The following is a 16163-nucleotide window of genomic DNA, read 5'->3' on the forward strand; positions in this document are numbered from 1 at the left end:
CTCGGCTGGGTAATAAGCAGAAAGCAGGCAAAACTCATCCCTTTGGTATTCCTCGTCTGGCAGTGTGAGCTTCCAAATTAGAAGTGGGGAAACTGCTTGTCACTGGATTTACTTTATTCCTGAGGGCTTGAGCCCCCCTTCCTGACAGCCTCCCTGTGGAAAATAACCAAGGCTCAGGCTTTATGGAACACATGCCTGCTTTCTCCTGACAGTGCCACAAAGTCTCATCCCTGCAAATGGAAATTGTGAAGAAAACTCTGTGGCTGCTCGCACTGAGGCATTTGGCTGATTGCTCATGTCCACAGACTGGTCATGTATTTGAAGATCAAACCAGGAATGGGGAAATTCCACTTCTCTGGTTTTAGTGACATTTCCTCTTTTCATTGCTGAGTGCCCATGAGGAAGCCTCAGACAGCCCCAGGAACCCTGAGCTTTGCTATGTAGAAACATGGAATCACAGAATCTTCTGAGTTGGAAGTGACCCACAAGGATCGAGTCCAACCCCTGGCCCCGCACAGGACAGCCCAAGTCCCACCATGGGCAAGCTCCTGGAGCAGGTCCTGTGGAGAGCTGCTGAGTTGGTCAAGGCTCTGGAACAGCTCTCTTGCAAGGAAAGGCTGAGGGAGCTGGGCCTGTTCAGCCTGGAGAAGAAACAGCCCAGAGGGGACCTCAACAGTGTGTGTGGGTATCTAAAGGGTGGTGTCAGAGCATGGACCAGACTCTGCTGGTGCCCAGCAGTGGACAAGAGGCAGCAACTGACACCCAGGGAGTTCCACCTGAACGTGGGGAAGAATTTCTTTCCTGTGTGGGTGACCAAGCAGTGAACAGGCAGCCCATAGAGGGAGTGGAGTCTCCCTCGCTGGAGATATTCCAGAGCCGTCTGGACACGACCCTGTGCCGTGTGCTCTGGGATGACCCTGCTTGGAGGGGAAGGTGGGACCAGGTGACCCTCTAAGGTCCCTTCCAGCCCGAGCCTTCCATGCTTTTGTGATTCCATGTGCCTGAGAGCGCTGTCCAAAGGCTCCTTGAGCTCCGTCCGCCCTGCCCGGCGCTCAGCCAGCCGCACCGAGCTCCTCGGGCCGCTGTGGCCGCGGGGAGCCCGGGGACACCCAGGGCAGCCGCCGCGGAACCTTGCTGCGGCGGAACCTTGGTGCTGCGGCGCGGGGCCCGCGCGCGGCGGGAGCGGGCCGGGGCGGACCGCGCGGAGCCGGGGCGGGAGCTGAGGCGGGATCGGGGCCGGGAACGGGATCGGGAACGGGGCCGGGATCGGGAGCGGGAGCTGAGGCGGGAGCGGCCCCGCGGACCCGGCCAGGCCGACATGTACGCGGGGCTGCAGGAGCTGGGAGTGGCCAACGGCGAGGATCTCAAGGAGACCCTCACGAACTGCACGGAGCCGCTGAAGGCCATCGAGCAGTTCCAGGTGCGCTGGGTGCCGTGTGGGGCCGGGCTGTGCGGGGACAGGGAGCACAGGGACGGCCCCCAGTGCTGTCTGGGCTTTTCCTGGCTTCCTTTGTTATCCTGAGTGCCGTTGTGAGTTCTCTCTGCGGTTGTGTTGCAGACGGAGAACGGGGTGCTGCTGCCCTCGCTGCAGTATGCCCTGCCCTTCCTGGACCTGCACGGCACCCCCCGGCTCGAGTTCCACCAGTCCGTGTTCGATGAGCTGCGGGAGAAGCTGCTGGAGAGAGTCTCTGCCATCGCTTTGGAGGGGAAGGTCGAGGAGAGGTTTGTCAGCAGTGTCCTTGATTCCTTGGAGTGGGCTGGGAGCTGTGTGTGAAAATGCAGTGGATGGGTGACTTCTCTAAAGGAGAGTTGGCTTCCTCAGGGACTGAGTTCCAGAGACTTTGGGGTGGCCACTTTGTTCCTTTGCTGCTGCATGGTACCTAGTCTCGTGTTTTTCCATGATTTCAGATACAAGAAGCTGGAAGATCTCCTAGAGAAGAGCTTTTCCCTGGTCAAGATGCCCTCGATACAGCCCGTGGTCATGTGTGTCATGAAGCACTTGCCCAAGGTGGGACACTGCACTGGTTGGCTGGTGTGACTTGGTGTGTCACTGGTGTGCCATCTCTGGTGTGCCTCTGGCAGGTGGGCTCTGCTCCCTCTGCTCCTGCTGCAGGTGTTGCTCAGTGTCAGGGACTGACTCAGGATTCAGTACATTCTTGTGTCTGCTAGTAGCTCAGTGGACTAATTCAAAAAGCATTTCACCTTTTCATAATCAGACAAGACTATTTCCCTATTTCCTTCAATCCATGCAGCTTCCTAAAAAGCCAAGTTTGCTGATAGGTGAATTTTTCCACAGCTGATTTACAAATCTCTGACAAGTGGAAGGTAAGATTTGAAGAGTGCAATTAAAAGTAGTCAGGAGGGAGAATCAGATCTGTGAAACAAAAATCTCTAGGATTGTTCTTATTAAAAGCATCATATTGCATTCAAGGTAATGGACTCAAAACACTGCTGGAACTTCAGCAAATTACTGAGTTTGGAAATATCACCTTAAATCTCAGCACTGGAGATTTAAAGTAGATCTTTTTTCTTCCTTGAAAGAATTAAGGGTGTGTGATTTGGTTGTTGAAGTCTCTTAGGGCTGGTCTACTGCTGCACCAGGTGGGTGAATGCCCAGACTGCCTGAGGTGGGGATCAGGGCATGGAGAGGATTGTCCTGCTCTGCTCTGTGCTGGGGCAGCCTCACCTTGAGTCCTGGGGCTGTTTGGGTACGAGATAAAAAACATCTAAAGCTGTTGGAAAATGGTGAAAGGATGGGGAAGGGTCTGGAGGGGCCCGTGAGGAGCAGCTGAGGGCTCTGGCATTGTTCAGCTGAGCAGAGTGAGGGCTGAGCTCCCCGGGGCTGCAGCTCCTCCCGAGGGGCAGCTCCCATCTCTGCTCGGGGACAGGGACAGGAGCCAGGGCACGGCTGGGGCTGGGCCAGGGCAGCTCAGGCTGGAGATCAGGGCAAGGTTCTTCCCCCAGAGGGTGCTGGCGCTGCCCAGGCTCCCCAGGGAATGGGCACGGCCCCGAGGCTGCCAGAGCTCCAGGAGCCTTTGGACAGCGCTGCCAGGGATGCCCAGGGTGGGCTTGTTGGGGGGTCTGGGCAGGGACAGGGGCTGGGCTGGGTGATCCCTTCAGTCCCTCCCAGCTCAAGACATTCTGTGATTCCATGATTTAGATGGTTCCATGGACAGGCAGGCAGTGAGGTGCTGCTCACTGTGTAACTGCTCTGGGCATTGCAGGTCCCTGAGAAGAAGCTGAAGCTGGTGATGGCTGATAAGGACCTGTACAAGGCCTGTGCTGTGGAGGTGAAGAGGCAGATCTGGCAGGACAACCAGGCTCTCTTTGGGGATGAGGTGTCACCCCTGCTGAAGCAATACATCCTGGAGAAGGAGAACATTCTCTTCAGCAATGATATTTCCTTCTTGCAAAATTTCTTCAGTCCATCTCCCAAAACAAGACGTCAAGGAGAGGTAAGGAGAAGGAAACCCTCACAATGCTGGTGAGGGGAATTTACCAGCTTTCAGTCAGCCATCACAAACCTGGATTGTTTTCTTCTGCCCACCTTCACTGCTGAAGTTCAGCTGAACAAACTCTCTGCAACAAACACCAGGCCATTTTCTCCTACACATCTTGATGAAAACAGCATGAATTATTTTAGTTGTTGTGTAATAAATGATGAATGTTCTTAGCTGTTTAGGCACTTCAAAAAAAGAAAGGGCAGATTTTTTTCTCTGTTGTTCAGTCTGGTTTTAATGCACTTCAGCTGTTCTGAAAACTGAACATCTCTTATCACATCAGTTTGAGTATGCTGATATGTTAAATTTAATTTTCTTTCTTGGGACCTTTTTTAGTGGACATAGCTTAACTGAAGTTGCTTTTTTTTTTTTTTTTAAGTATGTAAGTTGTAAGTTAATTAGCATCCAGAAAAGATTAATTAAATTAAGGCAGTATAAAGCTTTAATTTCAGAGAAGGCAGCACATCTGTTATGAAGGGTTGTTTTAGGCCTGTTTTACTTTCAAAATCATTTGGTGTAAGTGCCCTGGTGCAATTTACTCCAGGTTTGCACTGCAGAGTTGTGCTTTAACCTCAGCTGGACACTCAGCACCACACCTCCACTTGGTCACTCCCCTTGAGGGGATGGAGGGAGAATCAGAAGGGTAGAAGAAAGAAACTGGTGGGTTGAGACAAAAACAGGTTATGGCTGTTGAAGATTTGGTGAACATCTCTTGAACAAATGCTCTTGGAAATCTTGGGGTAAACAGTTCCTCTTCAGGACCTCATGTCCCTGCAGATGCTTCAGCCTTGGTAAATCATGTAACATAACTGATTTACATTTGTGTGTGTGTAGAATGAGAGCACCTCTTGGTGCTGAGCCCCCGTTTCCCTCTGAGCCCAGGTGGTGCAGAAGCTGACGCAGATGATCGGCAAGAACGTGAAGCTCTACGACATGGTGCTGCAGTTCCTCAGGACCCTGTTCCTGCGCACCAGGAACGTCCATTACTGCACGCTCAGGGCAGAGCTCCTCATGTCACTGCATGACCTGGAGATCAGTGAGATCTGCACTGTTGATCCCTGCCACAAGGTACCAGTCATGTGGGGCAGGTGGAGAATTTTCTGGAGGAAGCCCAGAGAAGATGAGTCCTCTCTGTAAAGAGAGATCAGACCTTGAACCTGAATGTCATCTTACATTCCTTGGACCTTTGGGTGAAAACTTCATCTTGGTTAACCGGAAGTTTGCTTTCATTTCATAACCCATGCATCATTCAAATTTAGGGTACTTTGGCAGTGTTAAAAGCAATGTCTAATCTGACATCTGTTCTATGTAGATGCTGCAAAAATAATAAAAAACCATCAGCTGGCCCCAGGTTCTTACTCCAGGCTTCCCTCCCATTTGTGGATATGCTCCATCTGTCAGTAAACTGTAACAGTAAATTCTTTGAATATTGAATGAAAACATGAAACATGAATGAAAACATGAAACTGTTCAAATATTGGGAAGTGACAGATGTGGTAATGTCACAGCAGGATCTTGCTACTGGCCCCTTGTTCATGGTAGCATCACTGACCTGGAGCAAGGCCTTTTCTCTGAAGTAGTTGTTAAGTTTTACAAGTATTCTGCTTTAAAGATAGTTCAGTAATACAGCTCTAAAGCAGGAACACCTCCACTGTCAATTTTCCTTTATTTAGACAGTGGGAGTGCTATTGCAATGGCCAAAATAAACTACATTTTATTTCTAAGTGATGCTGCTTTCTCAGTCTCCTACTTGTGTAAATCCACAGGTGTGCAGGGCAGTGGTGGATTTAATAAATGCCTAATCCTTAATTGCTAGGGAATGTCTTCCCTGGAAGTGCAGAAAGTGACCTCAGGTTAACTTCCCAGGGCATTCCTAACCTCCTTTTGGGGTGTTGGCCTTTCTGACCTCTGTTTGTCACCAGTGGTACTATGCCTAGGTGCACTAATGAAGCATCTCAATTGCAGATATTTCGAGGTCATTCTAGCCTGTTTTCTGACATCATGAGTTTTATTGCTGCTTTAATGAGTTCATAAAGCTCCCTCCATTTGCTGGCAGTTCACCTGGTGCCTGGACGCCTGCATTCGCGAGAAGTTCGTGGACAACAAGAGAGCTCGGGAATTGCAAGGATTCCTGGATGGGGTGAAGAAAGGACAAGAACAAGTGTTGGGGTAAGGCACTGGGGCTGTTCCTTGGGAAACTGAAAATGGCTTCCTAGCACTCAACATCTGACAGGTGCTAATTCTTCCCTAAAGCCAGCAGACCTCCAGCAGCCCCTCTGTGCAGGCACATCCCAAACATCCCTCCGTGCACTGGGGCACAGCCAAGCACCCACTCTCCTGGTGGCAGAGCTTGCACTGCTTCACTTGCCACCCTTGAGTCTCAGCTGTGGCCTCATAACAAAATTCAGGAGCCTTTCTTAAGGCATCAGAATAACTTATTACGAATGACTTGTTTGGCTTTAAACCCAGAGAAAATGGGCTGGAGACATTTGTCAGTTAAAGTACTTCATTAGCTTCAAATGACAACCCTGCTGTGATCTGGTACATTTAGGTTTCTGGAAGGTTGCCCTCAGAGTATTTTATTTAGCTGGTACTTTCAGATTTTGTCCATTGGTATTTTAAACTATTTAAGAATTTACTTTTACTTGTTGTTTTCCAAAAGCCTCGGAGACCTTTCTGTCCTCAGCACTCTGGAGTCCTCAGCACTCTGGAGATGCTTAAAACCTGTCAGATGGAAGAGCTGGGGCCACCAGGGCTCCACTGCCTGTGGGCTGTCTCCCAGCAAACCTTCAACTGGCTGTGGGGGATTTTGTGCTTGATCTCAGTGCAGAAGATGTTCAGCAATTGTTGTTTGTGCTCTTTCACATCAAAACCACCATGAATGTTATTTCTTTACAAGGCAGGACGAGGTTCATCAGGTGCACACAGCTGGGTTTGGAACTGTACAATGGGGTTGTTGGTTATGTATGATAAGTGTTGGGTTTTTACTTCTTCTCAGGGACTTATCAATGATCCTGTGTGATCCTTTTGCCATCAACACCTTAGCCTTGAGCACCATAAGGCACCTGCAAGACCTGGTTGGGCAGGACACTTTACCCAGGGTAAGCATTGTAGCTTTTGTAGCTAAACTGAACTGTGCTCTAGGCTGACTGGCAGCCATCAGGGAAGGAGTGGCACCATCCAAGTCTCATTAAGTTCCCAAATGTGGCAGTTGGAACAAGGGAAACGTGATTCCTGTCCATTTGCAGCACCTGCTGCAGAGCTCTGCAGGAGCTCTTTGGACATGGTGGGCATTTTGGAACTCTCCAAACTGACCATGAATTCTTTGCATGGCTCGTTCTGGCTGGCAGCTGTGCAAATACAGAATAATATGTAGAATCTGTGCCTCCCTGCTTTGTCCCTCTGTCAGTTTGTCTGACAGCAGCACTTTTCTCCTGCCACCATGAATGCCATGGGTTTGTTTGCACAGTTCTGGTCTGGTGGCTGAGATAAAACACAATTCCTGCAAGTGGAGTCTGCAGGAGGAGCTGAAGGGTTAAAGAATGGCAACCTGACAGGTGTCTGAACAATGGCAGCCACTTGCTGTTTTATCCCTGAGTTGTTAAATGTTCTTGTTGCATGGAGCAACTTCCTTGTGACAGTTTAAGACTGAAAGTCATTTGGGTTTCAGGACACAAACAATCCATTCTTACACACCCTTTCTCCTCCTTTCTTCTGCTGAGATGACTTGGTTTGTCCTCTCACACATTATATTCTAGTGCACTAATTGGGCTGGACACATTTTAAAAATATGTGCTCAGGTGGCTGCAAACTTCCTGGTGCATTATAAATTTATAACTCCCCCCAAACCCTGAGGTGTGGCAGTTACTTGATGCCCATTTGAGGATCAGTTTTCAATTAACTTGAACTGAATGCCTTTAGCAGTCTTGGACAAAGCTGCTAATCCAGAACAGCTTTGAATATAAACCTCTGCTTCCAAATAAATATCTCATGTGAAGATCAAAATAGCTGTTTTTCTTCTCCCCTTAACATTGGAGGAAAGCCCGGATCTGCTGCTGCTCCTTAGGATGCTGTCTTTGGGACAGGGGGCCTGGGACATGATTGACAGCCAAGTCTTCAAGGAACCAAAAATGGTGAGCCCTTTTGATGTTAAGAATTTAACACATTTAATCAAATTTAGACTTGTTATTATTTTATTGCATTCCTGATTAAACATTTGTTCTTCAAATGTCTCATCAGAGCTTTCTTGGGAAAAAACAGTGGTCACAGAGCAGCTGTTCTGGACATGCTGAGAGCTTCCATTACCCACCTTTTTATTTTCATGGGTGCCTGGTCCTTACTGCTTTAAAACCAGCCTGTACCTCTGTTAAATACTCCACTGGTTGCTCATTGCTCTGTCATTTTTCCTGGAATCTTGCACACAACTGATAGGTTTGTAAAACACGTCTTGCATGAGGAAAGCAGGATTTCCAGGACTGGTCTCAAACTCTGGTAGCAGTTCAGAAGCTTTTCATTGACAAGAAAAATGTTTTTTTCCCTCCCAGCTCTCTGTTACAGCAGTTTAATGTGTACATGGAACTGTAATCTTTCCATGCTTTGAAAATCCTTTCCCAGTGTTCCAGGAATCCCTGGTGTAGTTCAGCTGAGGGCAGGAGGGCCAACCTTGGTGTTGCACAGCAGGGCTGTTCCTCAGGAGGAATTTGCTGTTTCTGTTCTCAACTATAAGGCAGTAAATGTTTTATAAACATCTAGGGGCACATTTGAAGTCTCCAGAATGCATTCACTCCTGGCTGCTGGGATATTTAAATTCACCCAGGGAGGGTGTGCACGATGCTGGGACTGCAGCAGTGAGAGTGACCAGTAATTCTGAAGGTAGTGCTGTGATTTATGCTCTCTCATGAACCTATAAGGGAAAATGCTCAGTTTTTTCCCAAAGGGAGTCTCTGAATCAGTCTTTAAAGTCTGTTTTGTTTGTGGTTGTGTTACCACAAATAAGCCTGGGCGGTGCTGGGAGTCAGTGATTGTTGATATCAGCAGTTTGAGGTCATCCTGAGCACATCCCATGCCTGGAGCCATGCTGGGAAGGGCCTCTCAGAAGAAATGCAACACAATCGTCCATGGAAGGGTTTGAGCAGGAGTGTTCCTGTAGTGAGATGAAGTACAGTTTTCCTAATTACCGTGGAATGTGTGGAAGTGAATTATTCAGGAATTTTGACTGAAACTGGATGTCTATAAGCGGGTTTTCCTCAGTGTAGGATGAGGCTCCTCACACTGCCTTGCTTGTGTCACAGCACTTCAGGACCATCGGGTGGCATAATGTGACCGATGATGGCTTTGTTCTCTTCCCTCTGTCCTTCCCTCCCTCCAAGGAAGCCGAGCTGATCACCAGGTTCCTGCCCCTGCTGATGTCCTTTGTGGTGGATGACCACACCTTCACTGTGGATCAGAAGCTGCCCTCGGAGGAGAAGGGACCAATCCCGTACCCCAGCGCCATTCCCGAGGCTTTCACCAAGTAGGTGCCTGGCCCCACCCACTGCAGGGTCTGGCACCAAAGCAGCAGGGAGCCAGCCAGAGCTGGCAGGGGAAAGCTGCCTGTGCTAAAGGCAAGGCTTCCTGGGATGAGATTCAGTGCTAATTCATCAAGTTTGATCTTTATTTTTAACAAAACAGGTTTCCCTTGTGCTCCCTCAAATAAAATTTATCTACATAAAGTAATATTTCCTATAATGGACCATTCTCTCATTGAATATTGAATATATGAGAGTATTTGGTGTTTCTGTTCAGCTTCCCAGGCAATGAATGCTGAGTTTTGGGTGATATTTGGGTGCAGCTGGATGAGTGCCTATGTTGAAGAGCACTATTGTATCATAAAGTTGGCATTTTTGACACCCACCCTCTATCTGTTGACAACCTCTCACTCCAGGGACATCAGAAAGATGATTAGAACCTCTGTGTGCTCTGCTGTGTTCAGCTCTTCCACTGATTTCTAGCACAGTTCTTGTCTGTGTGCCAGAATCTGGGATACTGGGTCCTGGGAGTTGTGCTCTCCTCTCCAGTGTTGATGTTTGACTTTTGGAAGACTAAAACATTATTGGATTTTGTATAATTTTTGAGTATTTGGGCTTCTTCTAAGGCCCATTTTGAACAGCACTGTTATCAGGAATACATTATAAATGTTGGCAGTTGAATCCAGCTGTTTGCTGAATGTTCAGTTTTTCTGGAGTGTGGTAGTGAAAATAGGGATGATCCATCTGCTCACTCACTGAATAGCTGCTCTTCACTGGGTTTGAGGTTAGCCACTGCTTGATAACTATCCCAAAACCTCTTTAAACCTCTTAAAATTAAGAATTAAAAAAAAAAAAAGCTTTATTGATGAATAAACCTTGCTTGTGCCATAACAGGTTCCTGCAGGAGAACAGAATAGCTTGTGAGATTGGGCTGTATTACATCCTCCACATCACCAAACAGAGGAACAAGAATGCTTTTCTGAGGCTCCTGCCAGCACTAGGTAAGTTTTTGTCTTATCTTCTGTTTGCCTTGTATTGGACACCCAAGAGGCCACTAAACCTGGAGTGACAGGGATGTCAGGCCAGGGACATGATGTTCTGCCTTTGGCTCTTCTGGTGACTTAGTTGTGAGTCCTTGCAGGAGTGTTTGAGTTCTGCAATTTTCTGCTGATGTGAGAGTTTAGGGGCAGTGCTGAGGTCAGTGGTTCCTTACATCAAGGCCTCCATTAACAATGAGATCAGTTGAGAACCATTTGGAATGAATCTGAAGGATAACAGAGCAGGTGCCCCAATTCTGCTGCTGCCCACAGTGATTGCAGGTGGCCAGAAGTTGCTGGGACTTGGCTTTGTGTGTGGAAAAACTGGTAACAAAATAGGACTGAACACAGCCTTAATTTTTTCATCAGTATTATCTTGTTCAATGTCTCCTCTGGGATGAATTGCAGCAGAGCTCTGGAGCAATCTGCTCCTGATCTTTTATGTCTGAAGGATCAAAGCCACCTGCCTGGGCTGCCTGTTACCAAAGGAAATGAGAAAAAAATGACTGAAAGGAAGTGGGCTTACATTAGATATTGGGAAGAAATTCTTCCCTGTGAGAGGGGAGAGGCCCTGGCACAGGGTGCCCAGAGCAGCTGTGGCTGCCCCTGGATCCCTGGCAGTGTCCCAGGCCAGGCTGGACAGGGATGGGAGCAGCCTGGGACAGTGGGAGGTGTCCCTGACGGTGCCAGGGGGTAGCACTGGATGAGTTTTAAGGTCCTTTCCAACCCAAACCATTCTATGATGAAACCTCACTGCAGGGTTTTCAGCAGGAACAGGAGCTCTGTGGACAGGTTTTGACACATCCTTGTCAGTCTCTGTCTCTTCCATGTTTCATAGTTGAGACATTCAGTGACTTGGCCTTCAGTGACATTTTCCTGCACCTGCTCACTGGTAACCTCACCCTGCTCAGTGATGAGTTTGCACTCGAGGAGTTCTGCACCAGTCTCTTTGATGGCTTCTTCCTCACTGCCTGCTCCAGGTAAAGCAGATATTTCCACTGGAGAGAGGGAGCTTACAGAATGCCTGACTTTTACTGAGCTTTTACTGCTTTGAACAGTAGTTTAGTAGTTCACCAAATTCTTCACAAGCAGTGGAAACATCAGCCTGATGCTGTTTTCCTTTAAGGAAAGGTGTATGTTTTGGGATGAAGTTTTTATCAGCAAAATGGTTATGTCTTGACTGTGAATTATATCTAAACTGCTATTCATTATCCCTAAGGTGGAGTTGCAAAGGAGAATATCCTTCAGGCTTTGCAGTAGCTCTGGCTATGTAGAGTTAACTTCAGGTCTTCGCAGTATCAGTAGTGTGCAAAAGTCTGATGTTACCTCTGGTCAATCACTCTGGCTTAGCTGGTGGCCTGCAGACAAGTTCAGCCTCCAGAAAGCTTCCAGAAACGTGGCTGAAATTACTGCTGGAGCACAGCAGCATCTGCTGCTTCTTCCTCCACACACTCTATGCTTAAAAATCTCCCCCTCCCTCCTCACAGTTGTGCAGGTAATCCACTCCTGTTGAATAATTCCTTTAATCCTTGAAGGTCTAAGGCAGTGTTAGTGCTTATATTAAGTTAGCCCCTTACAGAAGCTCCAATTCTCAGGGGTTTTGGATAATTACAACAAAGTCTGTGGTGAGGTGAATTATTCTGTTGCTCTGGCTTCCTTGTTCTCAAGGTATTTGTCTTGGTTACTGTGCTTTCAAATGGCTCTTGCAGGAAGGAGAACGTGCACAGACATGTGCTCAGGCTGCTGCTGCATCTGCATCACAAAGTGGCCCCAGCCAAACTGGAGTCTCTCCAGAAAGCTTTGGAGCCCACCAAGCAGGTAGGAAGGGAAGCAGGAGAAGGGGATTACTGATTGCAAGTGAAAGCAGCTGCCTTTCCAGACATTGTTTAATGGAACACAAGCTCTGCTTTCCAAGTGTTCCAGGCTGTGGCCATTTTAATTGCCTTGTCGCTTCCTCCTCCTGTGTTGGTTTGTGTTGAACACACAGGGTGAAGCTCACTTGGTGCTCTGGCTAGAATGGAGTGTGACTGTCCTGTTTCCCCATCCCTGATTCTTGTCCTGCAGAGTGGGGAAGCTGTGAAGGAGCTTTACAACCAGCTCAGTGAGAAACTGGAGCTCCGCAAGCCCAGCCCAGCTGAAGTGACTGAGACTCCCTCCATGGAGCTGCCCCTGCCCACCGTGCCCACTCCAGCCTCACGCTGAGCTGGGGCTGCAGGGCAGGACTGAGGGGAGAGGAGCTGAGCCTGTGCTGCCTTCTGAGTGTCTCTGCCCACGTGGTGGAAACAAAAACAAAGCCACTGAAGCTCCTTCAGGAAACGCTGCAGTTCCCCCAACTCACTGGCTCTGGCTGGTTAGAAAACTGTACGCAGTGCATTGCAAGGTTGACTTTTCTTAAAGATAGCTGAGTGTCTTCTTGTAGGTCCACTTGAAATCTGACTGTACATTTTTAAAAGAAAAAAAGAACATGCATATTTTTAAGCTTAGCATCCTATGTTTTTAAACTCTGCTCAGTGAGTGTGGAGCCCTGGTGTGGCTGAGCAGGTGGTGTGGGCTCTTGAGGCTGATCATGACTTCCTTTGGCCTTGGTGTGCCCCTCGGGGTCTCTGGACAAGATGCTCAAGAGGAGGAAGAGTCAGAGGAGATGAGCTCCACTGAAACCAGTTCCTGTTTGAGGTTCCAGCTCTTGTGGCACATGGTAAGATGTGCTGCACTGTCAGAGGTGTCCAGTGCTGCCACCAACCAGGGCAGCAGTCAACAGCCTCTTCTCAGATGAACTTTCACAAAGAGAGGCAGAAATTGAACCAGTCTCTCCCCTTTCCTCCCAACTTTTCTTCAAAGGAGTAGCATGAAGTGAGTCGTGGAGCCAGTTACAAAGAGCAAGGCTCTGATGTTCCTCAGTGACAGTAGGTCTTGAGTGTAGGTGGAGTGAGATTCAGTTTGTGAAAAAATAGAATCATAGACATTTCCTGGGTTGGAAGGGACCTTTCAGATCATCCAGTCCCAACCCTGCCATGGACACCTCCCACTGTCCCAGGCTGCTCCAAGCCCCAGTGTCCAACCTGGCCTTGGGCACTGCCAGGGATCCAGCAGGTACCCTGTGCCAGGGCCTGCCCACCCTGCCAGGGAGCAATTCCTGCCCAATATCCCATCCATCCCTGCCCTCTGGCCGTGGAAGCCTTCCCTGTGTCCTCTCACTCCAAGCCCTTGTAAAGAGTCTCTCCACCTTCCCTGAAGGCTCCTTTCAGGCACTGGAAGGTTGCAGTTGGGTCACCCAAAGCTTCTCTTCTCCAGGCTGGCAGGCCTGTTCTTCATGGCTCACTTGTGTCACTGTTTCTGTTCCACTTCTGCTTTTGTTTCTGCCTCAGCTGGAGTGTGCAGGGACCTGTTCAGTGCCCAACCACCCTCTGAGGAAAGAACCTTGTCCTGATACCCAGCCTAAACCTCCTTTTTTTCCCCCATCAGCTCTTGTTTCCTGGGAGTTGAGCACTCTTGAGTGCCAGGTCATGCTCAGGAGACTCTTCTGTTTCCTGAAGCTGTATCCAAAAAAGCCAAACAAACACAGTAGTTAAGTAGAGGGGTGGAACTCCCTCCCCAGTGCTGCTTCCTCCCCCTCTGTGTGGTTTTCTTCCTCCTGAGCTCAGAAATGCTGTGTGAGGGCAGTGACACCCTCCCTTCACCACACTGGTGCTTTTTTATTCCTTTGGTGAACTCGTGATACCCTGGGGGGGAACAGGGAAGGTGGGAGATGTTTGTGTTTGACACAGGTGCAACTGTCCTGTATCCCACATTTCCCATGTTCCTCTTGTCTCCACTGCAGCTCCAGGGGTTAGGGCTGCCTTTGGGAGCCTCTCAGCACTTCTGATACTGGATTTGTTGGAAACAGGATCTGGGTGTAACAGCTGGGTCTTTCCTGCAGAGTTTTGGTTTCAAACCGTGTAAACTGTCCTGGTAACTTAGACCAAAAAACATTCCACACTGCTGCCAAACCTTGGCCGTGAACCTGCTCAGGCCCATGCTGTGCTCAGACTTGGAGGTTATTTTAGGATTGTTTTGGGGATTCTCTTGGTCACTTGAGGTTCCTCATATCCCAAGGCTGATGTGGTGGTGCTCTCCTGCAGCAGGAATTTGTCATCCAACATGGTTATTTTTTTACTGCTTGGTACAAAGGTCTGTACCTGCAGAACTGTCACACACAATGGTGATTTTCCCAGTGTTGTACATCCATGAAGAAACAGTCCCAGAATATGAACTGGCCATTCCCAGTGCTGGTAGCAAGTTTGGCTGAGAAGGGGAGAGCTGGGCAGCTGAGAGGGAGTGGCTGCCAGTCCATGCTCTCCTAGCCTGCTGCTGCTCAAGAGTGAGAAGAGAAACAATTTCCAGAAAACAATTTTAGTAATGAACATCTCCTGCTTGCACATTTTGGTAGTGAAAATCTTCCATGTTTTGAGATTCCTGTGCCAGGAATCACACAGACTCCTGCTGTGTAGGTAAACCCAGCATGTCAGGAGTTGAGCTGGCTGCACTGGGCTGCAGGGGCTGGGATTCCAGGGATCTAGGGGTGTGGATGTGCAGGATCTGGGATTCTTGGGATCTGGGCTGCTAGGGATCCAGGGTTGTGGGGTGCAGGGTCTGGGCTGCTAGGAATCCAGGGATGTGGGGTACAGGGTGCTGGATGTGCAGAGTCTGGAGTTCCAAGGATACAGGGTATGGGGTGCAAAGTGCTTGATGTGCAGAGTCTGGAATTCCAAGGATACAGGGTGTGGGCTGCAGGGTGCTGGATGTGCAGGGTCTGGAATTCCAGGGATCTGAGGGTGTGGGGTCTGGGATTCCAGAGATCTGGGCTGCAGGGATATGGGGTGCAGGGTGCTGCCCGTGCACAGTGCTGGGGTGCAGGGCAGTGGCTTTTCCCTGTGCCAAGGCCAGGATACCCTTGGTTCTGCTCTGGGGTTCCCTCTCAGAGGAGTTCTCTCCCTTCTGCCGGCCCAGCTCCGGGGGAGGCTCAGCCGGGCTGGATTAGGGAATTTTCTCCCAGTCCTTCAGCACAGGCACTGCTGTGGGTGTGCACTAGAGGGTGGTGCAGCCTTGCGTGCCCCGAAATCCTCCCGGACTGGCACCGGGAGCTGGAATCCTCCCTGCTCACACTTGGAGGTGACAGTTTGTACAGCACGGGTGGGATCCCTGCGGCACGAACAAACCGTGCATTCTCTCCAAACCCACTGAGCCCGACTGCAGAGAGAATTTTTACAAAGAATTCAGGTCTGTGGGTTTTCCTGAGGGATCAGAGGAACTCAGTGAGGCTCTTCAGGTTCAGCTGGGCTGTGATTTACAGGATTACAAGAGGTGGACAACTGAAGCCATTTTCAGGCATCCTCATGCTCCTGGATGCTCCAGAGCATCTGCTCCTGGGCAGAACACCCTGTTCCTGGTGCTGTGGGCACTGCACCCCCTGGAAAATGGTTGGGAACAATGAATGGGAAGTGGTGCAGATGGCTGGAGGGAAGATGAACATTGAAAGGAGTGTCTGAAAAAGGCAGGAGCAGCTGCTGCACAGCAGAAAACTGAGTTATCTCTCTCTAAGAGACTTTTCTGGCAGAGCTGCTCCAAGATTCAGGCTTTGAAGTCTCCTTTAGGTTAATTCTGGTGAATTACGTGTGGTGGGGAATTTGGTTTGTAACTTCCCATGTAAAAGAGAAGTTTCCCTTATCCAGCTCCTTGGGTGTGAATGCCTGTCTTCAACTTTGGAAGAGTTGCATCTAGCCCAGAAAATGAAATGACATGAAAAATCTTCTTAACTCCTGTCCTGGTTTCAGCTGGGAGAGAGGTAATTTTTTCTTAGTTATTTAATTACTTTTTCAGTATAATTCAGCCATTTGAGGGTAGAGAACATCCCCAGTTTTGCCTGTAGGTGCATTAAAGGTGTTTCTGTCTGCTCTAAATGCTATTTGAGCTCTCCTCAGGCTGGGGCTGTCTCAGGAGTGTGTTTGGAGGTGCCCAGCAGCAGGGCTCTGTGGGGCAGGGCTGGACCGGGGTGCTCTGAGTCTCTCTGGAGGCAGAGGCAGAGCACACAGGGCTCTCCAGGGTCTCCAGCCTTTATTCCATTTTGATGGGTGACACACAGG

The 16163-nt window shown here is 49.2% G+C and overlaps 1 protein-coding gene across 1 annotated transcript; it reads left to right on the top strand.

Annotated features, from left to right (window-relative positions):
- The first annotated feature begins 1199 nt into the window (after positions 1 to 1199).
- NELFB (negative elongation factor complex member B) lies at positions 1200 to 12522 on the top strand. The gene is made up of 13 exons (XM_041406593.1): positions 1200 to 1420; positions 1559 to 1722; positions 1909 to 2008; positions 3225 to 3455; positions 4383 to 4568; positions 5557 to 5669; positions 6499 to 6601; positions 7538 to 7633; positions 8870 to 9012; positions 9902 to 10008; positions 10883 to 11024; positions 11754 to 11862; positions 12109 to 12522. Exons 1-13 carry the CDS (start codon positions 1319 to 1321, stop codon positions 12244 to 12246), a joined length of 1734 nt encoding a protein of 577 aa, XP_041262527.1. The 5' UTR covers positions 1200 to 1318; the 3' UTR covers positions 12247 to 12522.
- Positions 12523 to 16163: the final 3641 nt, after the last annotated feature.

The sequence above is a fragment of the Onychostruthus taczanowskii genome, unplaced genomic scaffold, assembly GCF_017590055.1.
Source record: "Onychostruthus taczanowskii isolate IOZ18803 unplaced genomic scaffold, ASM1759005v1 scaffold25, whole genome shotgun sequence".
In the NCBI taxonomy this organism is placed as follows: Eukaryota; Metazoa; Chordata; class Aves; order Passeriformes; family Passeridae; genus Onychostruthus; species Onychostruthus taczanowskii.

Bases quoted from the DNA above. Each gene is read 5' to 3' on its own strand.
- NELFB (XM_041406593.1), top strand. From the start codon at position 1,319: ATGTACGCGGGGCTGCAGGAGCTGGGAGTGGCCAACGGCGAGGATCTC. The intron at 3,456-4,382 runs GTAAGGAGAAGG...CTCTGAGCCCAG, and splicing joins AAACAAGACGTCAAGGAGAG to GTGGTGCAGAAGCTGACGCA. The intron at 11,025-11,753 runs GTAAAGCAGATA...TGGCTCTTGCAG, and splicing joins TTCCTCACTGCCTGCTCCAG to GAAGGAGAACGTGCACAGAC.